This window comes from Bemisia tabaci, chromosome 2, assembly GCF_918797505.1.
Source record: "Bemisia tabaci chromosome 2, PGI_BMITA_v3".
NCBI classification, from domain to species: Eukaryota; Metazoa; Arthropoda; class Insecta; order Hemiptera; family Aleyrodidae; genus Bemisia; species Bemisia tabaci.
The window spans coordinates 36,047,496-36,068,533 of record NC_092794.1 but is presented as its reverse complement, the minus strand read 5'-3'; the positions used below and the strand labels follow the sequence as shown (position 1 = coordinate 36,068,533).

Genomic DNA, 21,038 nt, shown 5'->3' with positions numbered 1-21,038 from the left:
TTCTGCCCTAAAAGGTAGCAGCTGGGGAGCCGCTTGAATCATTCTGTGAATTCGTTCACTTTCATGACGTTACAGTAAAAACACCTGGGTCATATTTCCAAAATCTGAGAAGAGTTGGTTCATTTAGAGACTATCACCTGTCGCTTGCCACAAAAATCATAATAATCTGCCTGGTAAAACAACCTGTCGCCCAAAATATTCTAGGAGGTCTAAGAGCTTATAGTTAAAATACAACGGTAAACTGCTTAAATGCATTTACAAGTCTTCGGCTAAGATCCGAATTTTGACAAAGAAGGAAAGTAGGTAGTCTTTCGGATAGAAATAGCAGATGCAAATCCAGTCCCTCCCCCCTTCAGGTCTTGAAAGGGAATAAAATAACACAACCCATTTATCTTCAGCACATAACACTTGGGAGAGTAGAAAAAGGTGTCGCTCAAACTGATGAAGGCATTAGCCACTTTCTAAAAAACACAAAAAAGTGTGCTACATGATTCCCTCATGACAACTTGTAGAACTGGATACATTTTACCTAGGCAGCAACCAAAAGGATACCACAGGTCGCAAATACCGAAAATACTTATTGAAAAGAGTTTTGACATAAAAATATAAAACTAAATTTATTTCTTGTATTATCAGAAATGTTGACAATTTCATAAATAGACACTAAAAAACTTACAAATGAAAAAAGTTTGGGTTAATTTAGTTTATATATCTCTATAACTGAGCCAGAGTGATTATTTCCATGATGAAATGAAACGGATTTCACATAGAAATAATGACAAAGTAAATGGGAGATGAACTTTTCATCAGATTGAAACTGTGTTCATCAAATAACAACCGCTTGCAAGCAGCTGTCCCCAAAATCAGAAATAGGTAATTTCGACAGAGGCAAATATTGACGGTAAATTAATCAGAAAAATAGAGAGAACTGATGATTTCAAGTAAAGTAGTAGTTTATTGACGGTTTGACTCGAAGCTTCACTTCACATAAATAATAAATACTGGGTGCAGGAAAAAAAGATTAGATTTTAGTGAAAGCATGAGGGTAGTTATGAAAATCAAAACACATGAATCCAAGCGAATTAAAACCAATTATTTGCGAGGAAACACTTAACAACTGGAGTTTTTGGATCTACTGAAGTTTTTTTTTAACACAGTACCTTACCTATGGCTGAGAAAATCGCTAGTAAGGGCTCAATTTTTTGCAGAGGAGTATAAAAGTGAAGAACTGGTGGTTATACTAGAAGAAAGATGGCTAAGAAGGAACTTGGTTTTTGCGATGTCATGTTAATTGAGAAGCTTATTTATTGTTAGTTGAGGCAAGACTGCTGAAGCGACAAAACTACGTCTTCTACTGCTCCTTTATATGTCAATGCCACATGAATGTACAACAGTTCCCAGTGCAAAAACTAATCAAACCCTGGCGATCTCACATCATCTATTTTCAAGATCATTTTCACAAGTTGTGTAGCCAACAATATTTGCTGCTTCTTGCTTTGCAGTGTTTCTATGACGTTTTGGACTTTCATATCTGAAAGAAATCAAAATCAATGAATCAGTAAGTTAATATCAATGGAGGAAATAGTAGAATTTTCTAAGACAAGTGACAGGTGAACATACAGCTTCTTACTAGTTTTGGATTACATAGGGTGTCCCAAAACAACTGAGACCAAGCCCTGGAGCCCTTAAGAATGCCTGTACAAAGTTTCAGACTTCTAGCGCACTTTTTCCGCGAGATGTGACCTGAAAACCATGTTATTTGCAAAAACAGCGGATATAGGAATCCACTGTTCTCTCCGGCCGGCTTGGCAGGACACCGTGGAAATTCGAACGCACTTGCGATAACTGCCCGCGCACTGGCCATGGGCTGCAGCTGACACTGAAATGATGCAAATCGGGACCGTCTCGCCAGAATTGATAAGTTTGTAACTGATTTTATAATTTGTTCCTTATTTTTGATGTAGAAGGTACAGAAAGGTTAAATTTTTGTTCAATTTTATTAAATGACTCAGCATTTACATACTTTTGGTTTATTTCAATCGTTTCACCAGCCTTAGTACCCTTCCTGAAGACTTTGTTTCATGCATTAAAAAAAATGAGTGGCGCTGCAGATCGCGACGCAGTGGATCAGGTGGAGGGATGAAGTGGGCACTGTTCTGGATGCAGGTTTTATCCTGTTAACATGTGTTTTCATTGCAATCGTCCGCGGGAAAGCTCAGAGCAGCCGAAACCGTCAAGCGTAACAAAGTGTTATCTCGCGAAGCGCAATGAGTTCGCCCGCTGAGTTGAAACAAGAAGAATGTTATGCCATTCGCTATTGCGTTCGCCGTGGCCTTTCTGTCTTCGATACTTTAAATGAGATGATAGTTGCTCTTGGACTAAATCGACTTGGGAAAACTTGAAACAAGCTGCCGACTCTCGACCCTCGGAAAAACATTTAAGGTACGGAACCTTAGGCGCGTCTAGACGCGGCGTCCTGGACGCGGCGTCCAGACGCCGATAAATCTGTCTAATGATTTTTGCGCGGGGACGGCACCTTAGCGGCGAAGAGACGCTGCGGAAAACGCCGATCGAGGACGCTCCGATCTGTCGCGAACAGATCGGAGCGAAGACGCCGAGAAATTCCGCTCAGTCCGCTGCCTTTCCTACCGATTTTTGAATGTGTTTAGTTCGACAAACCCACGAATCGATCACAAACGGCGTGAATTGATCGACAAAAGCCGCGAATCGATCGAAAATTCCGTGAATCGATCGACAAGAGCCGTGGATCGACCGACCCACCCGTGAATCAATCGACAAAAGCCGTGGATAGATCGACAAACCTGTGAGTCTATCGACAAACCTGTGAATCGATCGACAAACCTATGAGTCGATCGACAAACCTGCGAATCGATCGACAAACCTATGAGTCGATCGACAAACCTGTGAGTTGATCGACAAACCCGTGAATCGATCGACCAAGTTGTGAATCGATCGAATTACGTCGATTGGTTCACGTTTTGGTTTTTCGATCGATTCATGTCGATTGACTAGATACCGGTTTTCCTTTTAATTATCAATCATTTCTCGTCTATCGATCCACATTTTTTGTCGATCGAATCGACACCCGGTTTTTAGTAATTTGTCCATCGATTGGTGTCGATCGATTCACGTTTTTATTTTTCGGTCGATTTTTGTCGATCGAATTCACACCCTCCTAAAAAAAAGCGCGTACAGCCATTTTCGCGGCCCAGAGCATACTGTCCGATCAACGAAAATTCGAGAAATTGACGGCGGACAGAGCGGAAAAAATCCACGGATTCCGCTCCTAAGGTGCCGTGCTCTAAAATGTGAGCGTCTTCTCGCCCTCGACTCGGTAGCAGCATTTTCCGCCGGCGTCCAGACGCGCCTAAGGTTCCGTAGCTTTATGCCAACGAAGAATAGTACTTTTCCCAAGTCGATTTAGTCCAAGAGCAACTATCATCTCATTTAAAGTTTCGAAAGCAGAAAGGCCACATCCGCTAGGGGTGTTCAAACGAATTCTTGCCGGAACACTATCGACATCGTCTCTTATTGAAACTGGCGGCAGTGCCGACAGTGGCGATAATATCGACAACAGCCGGCCTTATCGGAGCTTTGAGAGCTCGCACTCAATGCATTGTTGCCCCGTGTGTCGGTTTATCAGATTGCCTGGCGCGGCGGCGCGTAAAATAGATGTACAAATGGCAACAGCTTATTTTCGCCAGCTCCGAAAAATCTGATCGCTATCGGCAAGAGCGCTCTTATCGTAACTTTTTCTTGACGGAACTGTTTCGGTAGCTTACCAACAACCGATAGAACAGCCCCAACATCCACTATTTTTACTGAAAACATTTTTTTTTATGCATGAAACAAAGTCTTCAGGAAGGGTACTATGGCTGGTGAAACGATTGAAATAAACCAAAAGTATGTAAATGCTGAGTCATTTAATAAAATTAAACAAAAATTTAACCTTTCTGTACCTTCTACATCAAAAATAAGGAACAAATTATAAAATCAGTTAAAAACTCATCAATTCTGGCGAGACGGTCCCGATTTGCATCATTTCAGTGTCAGCTGCAGCCCATGGCCGGTGCGCGGGCAGTTATCGCAAGTGCTTTCGAATTTCCACGGTGTCCTGCCAAGCCGGCCGGAGAGAACAGTGGATTCCTATATCCGCTGTTTGTGCAAATAACATGGTTTTCAGGTCACATCTCGCGGAAAAAGTGCGCTAGAAGTCTGAAACTTTGTACAGGCATTCTTGAGGGCTCAAGAATTAGAAAAAAGCGTTTTCCCTAAAAATGGTGGATGTCAGCAACTGCTAATATTGCATTTAAGTCCTCATACGTGTATGAGAAAAAAAATCATATTTTGAGCCAAAATATGGATCCTGAATGTTAAGTACGTTAACTTGCGGATACCCTGTATACTAATAAAACGAGACTGACATTAATTGGACTGCATTAAGCAGAGAGGAACCGAGCTGCATCAACTATTGCCAAAGGCGGGGTATCGATAAGGGCCGATTTTGGCCCCCCTTCAAAAAATCATCTGAACCCATATTTTAATGTTTTACAAGAGAACAGTTGTGCGGATTTCTCTGAAAATTTTAAGAGGTTTGCTTCGCACTTAGCTGAAAATTATTTTTTTGCAGAAAAATCTGCACAACCGTTTTCATGCAAAAAATTACATTAATTACATTGCCCAATTAATGGAGGGGTGTCGATAAGGGCCGATTTTGGCCCCACTTCAAAAAATCATCTGAACCCATATTTTAAGTACCCTAGGGTAGGTGCATTCTGGCGCAAAATGTTTTTGCGATTGTGCATCGTTTATCTGCCAAAAGAGCCGACTCAATTTTTCGGCTGAAAAATGGTTTTAATTTTATGATGAGCCCAAAAAAGCTTTGTTTCATGAATACGGGAGGTTCATATCTGTAATTTTTTGCGTACTTTTCAATGAAACAGGCGAAAATTGTCTAAACCCACTTTTTGTGGGTCATTCTGGACATTTTCAACGATTTTTGGGGTTTTTTGGCAATTTTTCACCTGTAACTAGAAAACGGATAATTATACAACAAAAACGATCGCAGATTCAAAAAGAGCGTGAAAAATCCGTTAGAAATCGTTGGTTAGACATTTTCTCAGCTTAAACTTTCAACACGAAAAACAGCTCTGAATTTGAGAAAACCGAAAAAACTGCATTTTCCACGATTATTAGTCTTCATTTACACCCAGCACAATTTTGCCACATCACCGAAATTCAACAGATTAAAGTTACATACCAGTACATGAATCACGCCAAAAGTTACGGTGTGGAAAAATTGTGCTCATAGTTAGAAATAGACTTTTGTTGAATGGAACCATCCTTGAATAAAAGATGAAAATTCTCTAACTCTCCGGGAAGATTCGGCAATCATTCATGGGATACCTGTATCCGGGTAATTTTTTGCGTACTTTCGATTGGAACAAGTGAAAATGGTGAAAAATCATGTCAAGTGGGCCATTCAGAGAATTTTTCACGATTTTTAGGGGTTTTGGGGTTTTTCGGGGGTTCTGGGGTTTTTTGGGGGGGCTTGGGGAGCATTTTTTGTTTGTAATACAACAAAAAAAAATAACAAATTCAGAACGAACGCGAAAAATTCGATAGGATTCGATACTTGACACTCTCTCTCAGCTTGAAAATCCACACGAAAAACGGTCTCAAACTCGAGAAACTGGAAAAAACGGCCTTTTCTCCAGCTCCCCAGTCGTAATTTACATCAATAGCTTACCAAAAGGTTTTTTCGTTTTTTTTTTTTTTCGTAAAACCCCTTCTAATGGAGATTTTTTTATAAAAAAAAATTTTTCATTTTTTTATTATAGTTATTTATTCATTTATTTCTTTTATAATTAAAAAAGTCAATTTATTGTGACAATCATATACAAACTGCATACTTAGTACTAAAATACATCGCATTACAGTTAAAGAATTAAATTAAGCCCTTATATCTGCCTTCTGCATACGCACCCGAACCACCCTCTGGCATTTCTTCAATAAAACCTAGTGGAGTTATTGACCTTTAAAAAAAATACCGTTTTACCGTACGTCCTGACCAACTTTATTTGCGACGTACGGTAATACGGTATTTTTTTTAACGGTCAATAACTCCATTAAGAGGGGTTTTACGAAAAAAAAAACGAAAAAACCTTTTGTTAAGCTATTGATGAGCACTTTACGAAACCACAATTTTTTTCGATTCCGACAATTAGGACAGCCACTGTGACGTCGTAACTGAACACGTACGGTGTTTTTTTTTCAAAAATTGAACTCCCCGTAACTCGAGAACCACGCATCCTTGAGAATTTTGGTACGGGACTTTGCTGCTTGTTTTAGGCCCTGGAAGTTTGTCGTCACTTAGTTGTAACACCTTGTATACTGCTTAATGTTCTAATCTGTTAAGTGACCAGGATGTATTATAGGTACATACAGGGTGTACCAAAAGTCCGTCCCACCCCTGCTAACTTTTGAACGAATTGAGCTAGGGTAATGAAACTTTGGGGATGTTCCTATCTCAAAGGAGACCATCTTTTGCGGGGGTCAAAATTTTGGTCCCCCCTCAGGGGGGGCGCGGGGGGTCCCCAACTTTTTTTTTTCAAATGGCAACACCTATCTTGTGATACCTCATTCGAAAGAGCATAAGAAACTAAGAATTTTGGCGCAAACCGCATATCAATATCTTAATTTTTGACCGAGTTATGATAGGTCAAAGGTCACATTTGACCTATTTTCAAAAAATCATAACTCCGATTCAAATTATCGTAAGGAAAAAAATAAAACGGGAAAATTTACCAAATTGTGTCCGCTTTTAAGTAAAAATTGCAGAAATCCTCCTGCAGAATGCCTCCAAATTATCTCAGTAAGGTCAAAATCAGTTCAACATTACGTTGGCAAGTCCCCAAATTTCGGGAAGAGTTAAAAAAAACGGAATTTAAACGGTCTTTAATCACCTTTAATTTCGTTTTTTTTTAACTTTTCCCGAAATTTGGGGACTTGCCAACGTAATGTTGAACTGATTTTGACCTTACTGAGATAATTTGGAGGCAAATCTAGGGGAAAATGGCTTATTTCGCGGGAAAATTGAATGACCTTTGAATTGACGTATTTGGGGGTCCGAGCCCTCCCTTAAAATTAAATCGAAGTGATTTCTGCAATTTTTACTTAAAAGCGGACACAATTTGGTAAATTTTCCCGTTTTATTTTTTTCCTTACGATAATTTGAATCGGAGTTATGATTTTTATAAAACAGGTCAAATTTGACCTATCATAACTCGGTCAAAAATTAAGATATTGATATGCGGTTTGCGCCAAAATTCTTAGTTTCTTATGCTCTTTCGAATGAGGTATCACAAGATAGGTGTTGCCATTTGAAAAAAAAAAGTTGGGGGGCCCCCGCGCCCCCCCTGAGGGGGGACCAAAATTTTGACCCCCGCAAAAGATGGTCTCCTTTGAGATAGGAACATCCCCAAAGTTTCATTGCCCTAGCTCAATTCGTTCAAAAGTTAGCAGGGGTGGGACGGACTTTTGGTACACCCTGTATGATGATATATACCAGGATTCACGTTTTTAAAATTGCAGCTTCGGACAGGACCACTGAGCAGCCGGTCGGCGCTCAGTGGGCCTCTCAAATAGCGCTGCGGAGCTGTAATTTTAAAAACGTAAATTATTTGGAAGTATCTGTAATTTCTGAACTCAGCGACCCTCAAGAGTCCCTAATAAAGCATTTCGCTCAGTTTGAACATTCAATCTGATCTAATAGCAGTCAAATCCGACTTTTTTGCGCCCGAAAATCGGTCGGCGCGCGTTGAGCGGAAACTTCAATCGATCATAACTCCGGAACCGATCGGTTCCCCAGCTTATACGACCACTCGTTGGATGCGGAAAAAGACGAACAATTTAAAAAACTGGTTTTGGTTCAAATAAAAAATTGAGATCTTTGTAAATTTTTCGTTTAAAAGAAATTTTCTAGACCTAAAAACTGGAAAAAAGCACATATGTTGACTTCAAAATGTGATATCGGGATTTCGACCTTTAGAATCTTAAAGTATGCAATTTTAGACGATTTTTCGTCCAAACCGGACCTCGATATCTTTCTTTGTTCAAGAGATATCGAGGTTCACAGGTTTTGACTTCCACCCCCCTGTAACGAAGAATTTCATTCTCCGTTTTAAGTTTTTCCCCTTCTTTTGTAGACCAAAATAGCGACAAATGTGTCACGGCTTGGCGACACCGCGCCACGACGCCCGGTGACGGTACATCAGCTGTTTGAATAATGAAAAGAAATGGAATACTGTTTCTCCTTTTTTTTCTCTCTCGAAGATAACTGCGAAATCAGGGTTTTCCGTAGATTTACCCAAAACGAAAAATTGTAAAAAATTCTAAACTACTACAAACTTCTGTAGGAAATTTTCCTACATCCATTTCTGTAAATTTTATATTTTAATTAATTTTTCTTGTAACAAAAATTTTCCAACGAATGTCGAGATCGTCTTTCAATAGCTTCAAATCAATCTGATAGCCCTCAAAGCCAAACATTGTTCATCACCCTCTCCTTTCCGGAGGGTCACCTCTTCTCTCATCTTTCCTAAATCTTTCTCGACTCGAGGTGCACGTTAGTGAGTAGCATCTTGTCGAGCCCTCTGTCCATTTCACTTTCCTCTTTTCTCTTCCTCTGTGCTGAGGTGCACGTTAGTGAGTAGCATGTCGCCCAGCTTCACTCCTCCTCTTCTCTTACATGTATCCTGCAATTTTAAGCCTTGAGGTGCACGTTAGTGAGTGGCATTTCGGCTAAATTATTATTATCCTCATTTTGAGTGTAGGTTGAGTAGGATCCTCACAAATTTAGCTAATAAAAGGACATTCTTTTTGTAAATTTGAGACACGAGATTTTTGATCATTCTTCCCCTCTTTCAAACTCATTTTTTTAAATTGGCGCCCGAATCCAGGATCCCGGCGAGCTCATTCCGGCAACTACAGTAACGTTGGCTTATCTTATACCAGAGGACGTATGTGCCTCTGAAGAAACGGGATTTGCCCCGTTACACCCCCTAGATCCCCCCCAAAATTTTTTGGGGGTCTGAAAATTTGGGAAAAGAAGCGCTCAAGAATGAGTAATCAATAGACAAAGTCTGAAGAACTTCCAGGGGGGGGGGGGGGGGGGGCGGCGAAAAAAGCCGTTTTTGCATGAAGCTCTTTTCTAAATGGACCAATTACGTAAATATCACCTGAAAGCTGGTGGTTCCCTCTCAATTTTGAAACCTAGATCAGATCATTTCTCTACAACAAATCGTTCCCGAGTAGTGCCAGTTTGAAGTTTTAAATTTAACCCCCTCCCCCATGATTGTGTGATTTCAAAAATCGTCAGTGTTTTGGACTCAGTGATCCGCTATCATCCCTAAAAATATTTAGAAGATTAGACCGAGTTTGAAGAAGGCGAATTTTGAATTAGATCCGTTTCTTTGGGTTTTGGTGGCAGGGGCAGTAATTTCTTGATAAGCAGGATGGGGAAACTAGAAGTGCAAAATGTCATATCTTTAGAGATTTGTATACAAGGCACACTCCAAATATGAGGTGCACTCATTAAAGAGGGCTGATATCCGATGAGCTCAAGGTTAGAGAACTTTTTAATTTTCGGGCTTTTTTTGTTTGATATCTACACACACCTGGTGCTGCAATGGAAGAAAAAATGCAAACTGGACGCCAGATTATCAGGAACCAAAGAACTTATGCAAAAAAGCACAGGAGCAGATATTAGAACTATGCGAATTTTTCAAACAAAGCGTATAGCAAATTACTCGCGGATACGAAGCGAATGGCGTATAATTTAGGTCGATTATTCAAAACTACAAACATTAAAAGGAATAATTTAAAATGACTCTTTAAAGTACGAAAATTCGCAAATATTACAAAAGTCAACAAATGAGTGTTATTAATTCTTTTAAGAGTTTTCTACCTGCACAGACAACAATGAAATGCTATGACAGTAACCTGGGCTGTAAAGGATGAGTTTGAAGACCCTGGATGCTGGCTCGACTGTCCCTGTAGTTATATGTGCATTCCCAGGATTTGAAGGTAACTGCTTGGGAAGTCGAGCTAGTATCTAAGTATCACTAGACACATTTTCTTTAGTGGTCAAACCGAATCGGCGCAACCAAGATACGCGGGCTAATCGCAATCGCGCGCGCTGTTCATAAAATCGGGAAAGTCGGTGAAAATCAAAGGAGATCCGCCGTTTGCAATGTCTTGAATGGAAGCCTTGCACAGGTCCGCGCAACATTTCACGATTGCCATTCAGAAATTCGTTATTTTTGACAGCGCGAAAATTCGCAATTTGCGAGTAGTGCGCGCCTCAGACGAACGCGAATATTTGCGATATGCGGATACTCGCACAGCCCTAACGATGTTTGACACTAACCTAAAAACGCACAACTGTCAAAGAAATGCAGTTCCTTTTCATTGACGCCAGAAGTAATACCCACTCCTTCCTCCCACATCCTAAACTTCGACCCTTTCATGTGTCATATCTGCCTAATAAATTAACAAAGGACCTTGTTCATAATGGCTGTTTTCATGCAGGTCTAAGTTAGCAGGAGATGGGCCTAAAAAAGCTCATGATTTATCACACACAAATGAATGAAACTTGAGAACAATGTTACTATAGAGTGATCAAGGAGTAAGGCCTTTTCTCGGTTTTAGGTTGTGGGTATCAAGGTAACTTTCAGATGTAGAAAATGATAAGATAAAAATTCTCGTTCAATGTTTCCACAGAAATTAAAATAAAATAAGCAGAAGCCAGCGCAGTGATGGGAACAGGGAGCTGGACCTCCAAGATTTAAATAATGCAAAGTGGCAGACAGCAGCACAGTGGGGAGATGAAGATTGCTGTCGTTGGTATTAGAAAAGGGTGACGACTTGAAAGAGCAATATAAAAGAGGTGGTATTGTAAGAGAGAGAAGAAGGGCAGGGGATGCACGAGAACTGAGAGAGAGAAGAGGAAAAAGAACGGAAAGGAATGGAAAGCTGAGGTGTGGTCATGGGGGACAATTCAGCAAAGAAAACCACACACAAATCGTGACACTGCAAGATTGTGAGAGCTCAGATCAATAATGGAAGTGTATTGCAATGCGGGCGAAATACTTACCATTAGTGCCTTTGAGCATACAATCGATACCTAAGGCAGAGTTTTTCTCTTGAATTTGCTTGGCTTTCATGTCTGTTAGAGTATCAATTGGAGAAAGCCCACTGTTTTCAGCCAGAGCCATAGGAACACTTTCGAGCGCTTCTGAGAAAGCACGGAAAGCGTACTGTTCAAGGGAGGAAATCTGAGAACAAAGCAGAAAAAATTTGATGAATATTAGAATTCAGATCCAATGTTCCAGACATTAAGGGGTTCTTACGCAAAAAACGTAACTAACACACCACAGGTACTTGGATTCTTTCAAATAAGCGTCTAATTTAGTGTCCCCAGTTGTATTCATCAATGGCATAGCCAGGATTTCTTTAAAGGGGGGGGGGGGGTTCCTTTTACATTATTTTGTGTACATCCCTGATAACATTTTATGTCTACCCTCCAACACTCAAAAAAGGTACTAGTAACGAGACTTAGTGGGGTTCCCCAGACCCCCCCCCCCTTTGTCTACGCCTCTGGTTTGCATCACTTAAAATATGACAACAATGGTCAAGTCACATTTTTTTCTCATTTACCATACTATTGTCGACTAAGACACACTATTTTCTACATTGTTTAGACTAAAATAAAAATTTAGCACAATAATTTAAGTGCAAATTACCCTAATTCATCTCAAATTTGCGTGTCCTCGTACCTGGTTCTGGACTTAAAACAGTTATTGCAGCACAACTTCAGTGATTACTAGGGAAAACTTTATTCATGGAAGGTAACACCTTAAGATTTGAGAGAAAAAAATAGGTCTGATTTTTTATTACTTCATAAATAACTTTTGAGCTAAAATCATTGTTCCTAGCAACTGTCAGAGGAGACAAGACAACAATGTGAAGACCTCTAAATAATTGCCGCAACATTGCAATTTTTCCAAAAACGACTTTTTTTGTTTTGATTAACTAGTTCACACATCTTAGATGGCCAAAATAGTGAAAATTGCAAATTTTTGCGCAAGATAAACGCCATATAGGATGCCAAACCAAATGTGATACAAGATAACTAATAGGGCGTCAAGCGCACACACACACACACACCCTCACACACACACACACACTCACACACACACACACACACAAACAATAATATCAGCTTGTAAAATACATTCAAAGTGTGTTTTGGAAAAACCTGTCTTATTCTGATACTCTAGGATGTGCTTATTGTTAGTGATAAGCTTCGAAAATAGCTTATTTTTACTCTGTCTCATTCCTTCCGGTTTCGCTTTGAAAAGGGACAACTCATTTACTGGTATAACTGAGACTTGCTTGTCTAGGCCTTGCAGGTGTCCTATTCAAACGATGTAAGTGAAATTTGATGTCTTATGGTATTTTTAATGGGAAACTCGAATTATCAGTCAAAGTTCCAAAAGAGGGTAGTGGTATTTTTAATGGGAGACTCGAATTATCAGTCAAATTTCCAAAAAAATCTAAGATGGCGGACGTGCCTTAAAGCGCTATCTCGGTGACTAATTAATTGATTTCAATAGAACTGGACCGGAAAAACCTTGGTATTTAGAACAGAAGAGAAATTTTAATGGGGATGCGATACATGGATTCCTGTGTATTTATGGCTGCAAAATCTAAAAATGGACCACTAGACAAGGTACGAATTTAAGCATTCTGATACATGTTTCCTAGTCAGAATTTCAAGTAGAGCACGATTCGCACAACGAAAATTACTTAAACTAACTCCTAACGAAGATAATACATACATATGAGTCGCTTTTATAGCGCTCTTTGGCGCTTTACGATGCCTAATCGCTACAAAGCTCGGTCTTCCCACAGGTCATCAGGGAGTTGACACTCCCTCATCTCACTCAACACCCCCTGTCGCCAACCTCTCACTGGGCGTCCCCTACGTCTCCTCCCAGGAGGAACCTAATCAAGCATCTTTTTTGGCAGCCTCTCTTCAGTCATCCTATTGACATGACCATACCAAACAAGTTGTTTGGTCATGACGTCGAACACGATGTCATTTTCGACTTCCATTATCTGACGCACTCTATCATTGCGGACCCGATCTCTCCTAGAAGTTCCTGCCGACCTTCTCCAGAAATCCATCTCCGTTGCTCTTAGCATATCCTGTGTCCGTTTCTTCAGCTGCCAAACTTCACATCCGTATGTTAATATACTTTTGACTACAGCGTTGTATATCCTCCTCTTGTTATCTTTGGAAATCTGCTGATCCCAGAGGATTCCATTTAACATCGCTATAGCCTTCCTTGCTAAGGTGTTCCTTTCCCTGATAGCTTGATCTGTCCTTCCATCCTGGGTCAACCGCACTCCCAAGTACTTAAAGTGCTCGCAGCCTTTGATCTGCTGCCCATCCTCCAACTCAATGCTTTGCTGATCACTGCCAAAAGTCATCTTCTCAGATTTGGATATGCTGACTTCCAAACCCCACTTCCGATATTCTTCTACTAACTTGCGCATCATGTACTCCGCGTCATCTTGATCTTGAGCAACCAGAACCTGGTCATCAGCAAAGCACTGAGTGAATAGAGTTTCAAGATCACCCAAGGGGACACCCATACCAGAACACTTCCTTTTCCATTCCTTTAGCACACACTCAGACACGAAGATAATAACGTTTTTATTTCACATTGGTTAAGAAGAATTTGAACTGCCCGCTCACAAGAAACTCAAAGCTCTATTTGAATCAAATCGCGCACTACAACAGTTTCAGTAAGCTTCTATGTCGAGCAATGTTCATGTCCCACCATGTGTTGTTCAAACTATAAGCAATTTGTTATAGCTGAGCCAAAGCGTCAAGATTGAGGTTGCCAGATTTCTATATCATAGAGACTGTCATGATAACGTTTAGCATGCATGTGAATCACATATAGCATTGAGTTTTCATGAGCAGGTGGTTTGAATTCACCCATCAAGAATCATTAAATATCTTCGTAAGGAGTTAATTTCAGGAATTTTCTTTGTGTGCATCGTGTTTTACATAAAATTTTGGTTTGTAAACATGTATCAGAATGCTGAAATTCATACCTTATCTAGTGGTCCATTCTTTCTTTCTTCCAGTGTGCACAGATTTTACAGGAAAATTGTCTCTTCTACAAAAGCTAAATTTTTAAGGATAATTCCGATTTTTCCGGGAAAAATCGAACTGATTTAGAAAAACGGAGGTTATTTTCAGAATTGGCCCTAAAAATCTACACCGCATTGATTGGAAAATCTTTGGCAAATCAAAAAAAAAAAAATGTTGACCGGTGTAATTATTAAGTTAATGCAATTCCTCTAACTTTTCCTGACTTCATCTCCACTTCATAGGTAAACACACCCACTCGAAGTTTTAAAATTTGATGATTCTGATCCATTTTGCATTGCAATATTCCAAGAATTTGAGGATTTTTATCGTGTTAAAGAACAAGACGAAGCACTTCGACAGACAGAACTGTCAAAAAGACGAGCAAAATAAGCCTCAGATCTCTTTCATAACGGATGAATTTTTCCTCAACTCTTTTAGTTCTGCGAGATGTGAATGGGAATTTCTTCAAATATGCGGTAATTTAGTGCCTGACGATACACTTATGAAAACTTCAGTCAATTTTTAATGAAAAGTATTATATACATCTCCTTTGAGACGAAGATTTGGAAAATCAGGTGAAATTAGAGCAAATTTCTTGCTATGATACATTTCACAGTCAAATAGGTTTTACCTTAACTATTAAGCTTGATGAGCTTTATTTCCTGATTCTACATCTTACATTGATCAGGATTAAGTTTGGTCCATCCCTAAAAATCTAAATAAAATTTTGGGAGGAAGTTGGACCTTAAATTAGAATCTTATTTGAAAACACCCACGTGTACCCTTGTTTTAGGATCCTAGAATCCGAAATGGAAGTTCCTTGTCTCACAGCTATAAGGCGCTTTCTGCAGAGTTGAAAAAAAGTTGCGTTTTTCAGTTACTTAGTGATATTATTTCCTTTTCTTGAAAAATAAATAAACTTAAGCACTTTTTCATTACTGAAATGTCATCATAAGATTTTTCTGTACAATATACAAACAGTTTTTCACTGTTTCGACAAATATTCCCCCTTTAAAATTCCCAACATTCAAAATGGCGTCCATATTTCTTTTTCTTGAAAAATAAATAAACTTAAGCACTTTTTCATTACTGAAATGTCATCATAAGATTTTTCTGTACAATATACAAACAGTTTTTCACTGTTTCGACAAATATTCCCCCTTTAAAATTCCCAACATTCAAAATGGCGTCCAAGTAGTGGTGCCACATGAGATATCGATTCTCAACAATAATTGTGATCAAGGATTTCAAATACGTAGTGGAAGATGCCCCTCCGTCAAACGCGGTGCCTCAAATCCAAATTGGCGGTCATAATTGGGGGGGGGAGGGGAGGAGAAGGGTAAACGACTCCGCATACTCCTCATGGGAATGTGTGCTCTGTTCGATTTCCAATTTTTTAAATGCAATCAACTTGTCTACGGATGCTGATCAAAGGTCAACATTGCGCCAACTTTTTGCGAGCCATTGTTTTTGCACAATCCGAGGTTAAAGTTTCCGTAACCCCTCAAATAGATGAAGGCTGCACGGCGATGAAGAGTAGGAAAGACCCCTCTATCTCTCAGCACTACCTGAAACGAGGAAAACCTGAGCGCGTTCAGGAACATTGTGATCAGAGGCCACTGCCGCGCCGAGCGGCAATCTTATCTGGATTCCGTACGAGTTTTCATTTCACAGTCGAAATCAGATTCTTTCTCTCTTCCACAACTCTTTTCCTCACCTCTCACCGAACTTTTCTTTGTGGCTCATTCTCGAGTGGAGAGAGAAAGAGGGATTTTTTTTTTCTTCATTGCCGCACTTCCTTCATCTATTCGAGGAATTATCAAAACTTCAACCGGAGAGTGTGAAAAAACAGAGCCTCATGAAAAATTGGCGCATTGATGATTTTGGATCAGCATCTTTGGGCAAGTTTAATGCCATAAAAAACTGAAAATCGAACACAACACACATTCCAATATATCTCTCCACGAATATCCACGTAAATAAGGCAGGTGAGGAAGTGCCTTGGAATGCCATGTAGGGACTTGTTCGATCAGACCAATAGAACCACTGAGTAGGCCACTGAATAATTTCTAGCTGTTTAGTATCTGCTACTGTGATAACAGCATGAGTGCTGTTAATATCTGCTAATACGATGACATCATAAGTAAATATCATGTGAAGTCGGGTGCGCGGACTCAGTTTTCACAACTAATTTTTGGCATCTTTTGTGCGGTTCATCATACAGGTAAATTGTCAATGGACAAAGGTTAATTTCGTGTAAAAGAGTTACTGAATGTAGTATGAGGTCTAATCTTAGGGTGTGTGCTGTGTTGGGAGAGTGCGGTGATGCTGAGTGCATGTACGGGCAAACCTGCCGTTAGCCACACCGTGTGCTTAGGGTGGTCCTAATTTTGGACTTTGGAGAAATTCTAGAGTCTGAACCCTGCAATCAGTTCCTTTTCATGTAAAAATGACAGGGAAAAAAAGAAAAAAAATTAATCAAATTTTTTCCCAAATCGCAATGGCGCCAAAGTTGAGGCCCGCGAAAATACGATTTTCAGCAAATCAGGCTTTTACAGTATTTCGCCCTGAACTTTGGGCACTTTGGGAAATTTAAGGCAGTAGACTCCTAGTAGACTACTTTTTATATAAATTACACATTTAAGCGCGGAGACCGCGGAAGTATTTTTTAAAAATTCGGAAACTTGACCGAAAACGCTGTTTTGGCGCAAAATAAGCATTTCGGCGACAATTGATTACTTTTTTAATTTTCGGAGAAATATTGCTGGCGTTGTATGAACTGAAGGTGGTCGACTTTTAATAGCATGTTTTTGACAAAAAATGATAGTTTTGGTCCCAAAAGCAGAAAATTAACGCATTGTTAAGGGACACTACCTGAAGAGAATTATTGCGTAACGTACACTGCAAGCTATAATGTCGGAATCTAAACTATCCATCTCTGGGACGAAAACTATTATTTTTTGTCAAAAATATGCTGATAGAAGTCGACTACCTTCAGTTCATACACATACAACGCCCAAATGTTTAATTTATATCAAAAGCAGTGTGTTAGGAGGCTACTATCTCAAATTTTTGAGGCTCTACCGTGACTGCTTCGTCAATAAAAAAAATCATCAAATCGGCAAAAATCTCAATTATCAGGATCGCAAATTTCACGAATGTGCGATGCGGCAGCACTTTAACTTCACCAATAAATCTGAAACTTAGCCAAAAGCGTTTTCTAACCAAATGGAACACTTTTTCAACCAGATAACCTAAGTTTTTGAGGGTCGAACTTTTATTAGGACACCCTCATCATCATGTTTCAGTAGGCACTGCCAATAAACGTGACTCCTGATTAGGGCCCGAAAAATCGTGTTCATCCGTAAGTTTGAGGGTTTGAAACATGCATTTGCACAGTTTTTGGCCCAAATCTGATGATTTTACGTGAAAGAACACTTAGGAACGTATACTAGTGCGAATTTTCATTTGTCTACATGCAATAATGCATGCCCAAAGTTCAGGGCGAAATACCGTAGAAGCCGGATTTGTTGAAAATCGTATTTTCGCAGGCCTCAACTTTGGCGCCATTGCGACATGGGTAAAAATTTTGTTTAATTTTTTTTTTTTCTCCCCTCACTATGCTCTGAGATAACCTACCTTGTTTGCTTCCTCAGCAACTGCAATAGCACATGATATCTCAGAGGCTCCACCTCCATATACAACACGATTATCAACAACCAAGTTACGCACTACACATAAGGCATCATGCAGGCTCCTCTTTGCTTCTTCAATGATCTGAAATTAAAAATGCAAGAATGAGTATTGAGATTATAAATGGAAGAGGGAGTAAGCTCTTTAATTTCAGTTTTAGAGCTTCTTGACCATATTTTGATTATATGTCAATGAGACTTTGTCATTGACATTATGCTGATCTTATGTTTTTGTTGAAACTTAAGAATGAATTTAATATTTCATCGACCTTCCTAACTGAAATTTAATTTCATGCTCTCTCCGAGATCGTTTATTGACTAGCGTATTTTTATCATCCCCCAGAAGTTGGATGGGCTGGTGTCCTAATCAGCGGTCAGTAGGGTGACTAATTCCGCCAATAACCATCCTGACAGGATTGAGTTCAGTGGCCTTCCCATCTCTGTCTATAACAGTAAGGTGCGGCATATTTGCATGCTACAAAACAATTAGAAATGCTCAGCTCCCCGGTTTCCAATATGTGCCAATAGATAAAAAAAACTTCTGTAAAGTTACGGACCGATCAGAGCATTTATAGAACTTGTGCCGGCGACATTTTCACCAAAAAATGCTTTTTTCAGCAAGGAAAACACGTCATAGCGGAAAAATGCATATTTTCCAAATTAAAGACCGTTAAATTTTACTTGGGAATCATATTGGATATGAAGACAAATTTAAAAAAATCACCAATAAAATTCATCCATCAGGACAGCTCTTCTCTACACTCAAATAAAATGGCATAGACACTTTTACTGGAATATGTAGAAAAATACTGCCAATTTCACAAAATCATGAAGTTTGATTGGAATTTTGATCGCAGGATGATAGTTATGAAATTTTTATTCAAACCACTAAACTTTATGGTAAATCTCTTCGCGATATGTGATGAATTCATATATTCGGAATCAACTTGTCGATATTATGAGGGATCTTCAATTAAATAACTGATTAATGATGCCTCCTATTAAAGACGGCAATCCTAAAAATCTTAGCTTTTCTACCATTCATTAGGATCCATTAGATTCATTGACATCATACTTTCGATACGATTATATATTAATATCTTTCCTTACGCACGGTAAAAAGCTATTAAAAACCTACTTTAATGGGTTGAATCACTATTCCATGTTTAAATAGTCTTAAAACAAAACAGTTGTCGCCTAGCATCTATCCCAAATTTTAAAGGCGGTCAAATCTCCCTACTGGAAATGGTTCACCACCTGCCCGCCGAGAGCGCCACCTCCTTAGCTGCTCGTTTCCCCGTGTATTTAAACGACAAAAACGTCAACAAACCAGGACGGGTGACGGGTGATAACGCGCTTTAGTGTAATCATCAATCATTAAGTCAATCATGTTCGTGCAGTATTATTATATTATATTTGTGTTTAGTACCTCGTAAAAAGGAACCTCAAAAGATGGAATCTATCGGGATTCTAAATTCATTAACAACAAACATATTAGTTTCTAATAAAAATCTAAGTGTCAGTTCTAGCATTAGCTTTGATGATTCATAGTATGTATTGTAAGTACCTAATTAGTTGTCTAATTTTGCTTGGTGTATACCTACGGAGTAATTTTGGAGATAGTATATGATGCATTATATAGTGCATTTGAATTCCTAGGTTTCACCTGTCTCAAAGCGTTTGCTGCTAATACCCAGGAGCGTTCCGACTCATTTATCGGAGAATTGATCGTTTGCTATCGGCCCCTCTGCAATTATGAGATTAGTCCAAAGTTCCTTTAGGAATATAAATTAATGACTCAGGTGGTGCTTTCCTGCCAACTTTCAAAGAATTAAAGGCATTTTTTCAAAATCTACAGTCCCTGAAAGTGCGCTCTCCGTGTGATCAAAGTGCTCTCCTCGCTGTATAACGCGTTACCCTTCAATTTTTAGTTTAGTCCAAAGCTCTCTTAGAAACGTAAATTAATGACCCAGGTGGTGCTTTAATGCCAACTTTCAAAGATTTAAAGGCATTTTTTTAAAATTTACAGTCCTTGAAAATGAGCTGTTTGTGTGATGTCGCAGAGCAAAGTGCCCTACTTTTGGGCCTCGTATCCCTTGAATTTTGAGTTTAGTTCAAAGATCTTTCAGGAACTTAAATTAATGACCCAGGTGATATCTTGATGCCCACTTTTAAAGAATTGAAGGCATTTTTCAAAATTTACAGTCCTTCAAAATGAGCTTCCCGTGTGATTTTGCTAAGAATGGACCAGGGTACCTACTAGCCCCCCCAAATTTTGGTGTACTCCAAAATCGTTTGACGTGCATAAAGAGACAATAGAAATGGTGTTCTGTGCCAATTTTGAATGAAATCGAACAGATAGATTCTGAGATATCGCTGTACACAGATTTGGGGACGCCTGACGGACGGACACACATTTTTTTAAGTACGGTTATTTCGACTTCTGGGACCTTAAGACGTCCAGAAATGATGAAATTTCAACTTTTTTTTTCTAGTCCAGTCATTCTAGCCAAAAAAGGGCCTAACCTCGGACAAATTAGCACAAACTTCTCTTGTGTTTTAAAGCGCTCCAAAACATGTCTAGAGCCCCCCAAAAAAAGTTTACCATTAGCCCCCCTCAGGAACACAGTCAAAATTGCTTATAACAAAATGGCGGCCGTCTGAAATTACGCATAAATTGATTCTTGACTTCGTCAGCGTATTCCCGATTTTGCGTAATTCTAGTGCATCCAGTGAAGAAAATCATTCTTGTCGTTTTTTTAGAGGATAAAATTTTGCTTACAAATATATACAGGGTGTCTACAAAATTTTCAAAATGAAATTCCCTGACAATTCCAGGTTTTCCATGACAAAAAATGACAAAATTCCCTGACTTTTTGGGTTTAGCCATACGATGAACTAGTTAGAAAATATTAAAAAAAAACTATCCTTAGGAATGACCCGGTAAAGTCATATTCTGAATGACCGCCATGGTCATCAGCCAACGCCATGTTGGAAGGAGTTGAGTAATACTTTTGAAAGGAACGAGATCCTAAATACTCGAAATAAAGCTAATTCCAAAATTGTATACTCAGACTAAAATTCACCTTCAAAAT

The 21,038-nt window shown here is 39.3% G+C and overlaps 1 protein-coding gene across 1 annotated transcript in view; it reads right to left on the bottom strand.

The window, feature by feature from the left end:
• Nucleotides 1–598: 598 nt before the first annotated feature.
• The window catches only part of CCT5 (chaperonin containing TCP1 subunit 5), a 90,488-nt gene continuing 70,048 nt past the window's right edge, over nucleotides 599–21,038 (bottom strand). Inside the window, exons 8-10 of the mRNA XM_072297247.1 lie at nucleotides 17,891–18,028; nucleotides 11,177–11,357; nucleotides 599–1,531 (exon numbers count right to left, since the gene is read on the bottom strand). Coding sequence (XP_072153348.1) covers nucleotides 1,410–1,531; nucleotides 11,177–11,357; nucleotides 17,891–18,028 — 441 coding nt within the window. The 3' untranslated portion in view covers nucleotides 599–1,409. The remainder of the gene's footprint in view (nucleotides 1,532–11,176; nucleotides 11,358–17,890; nucleotides 18,029–21,038) is intronic.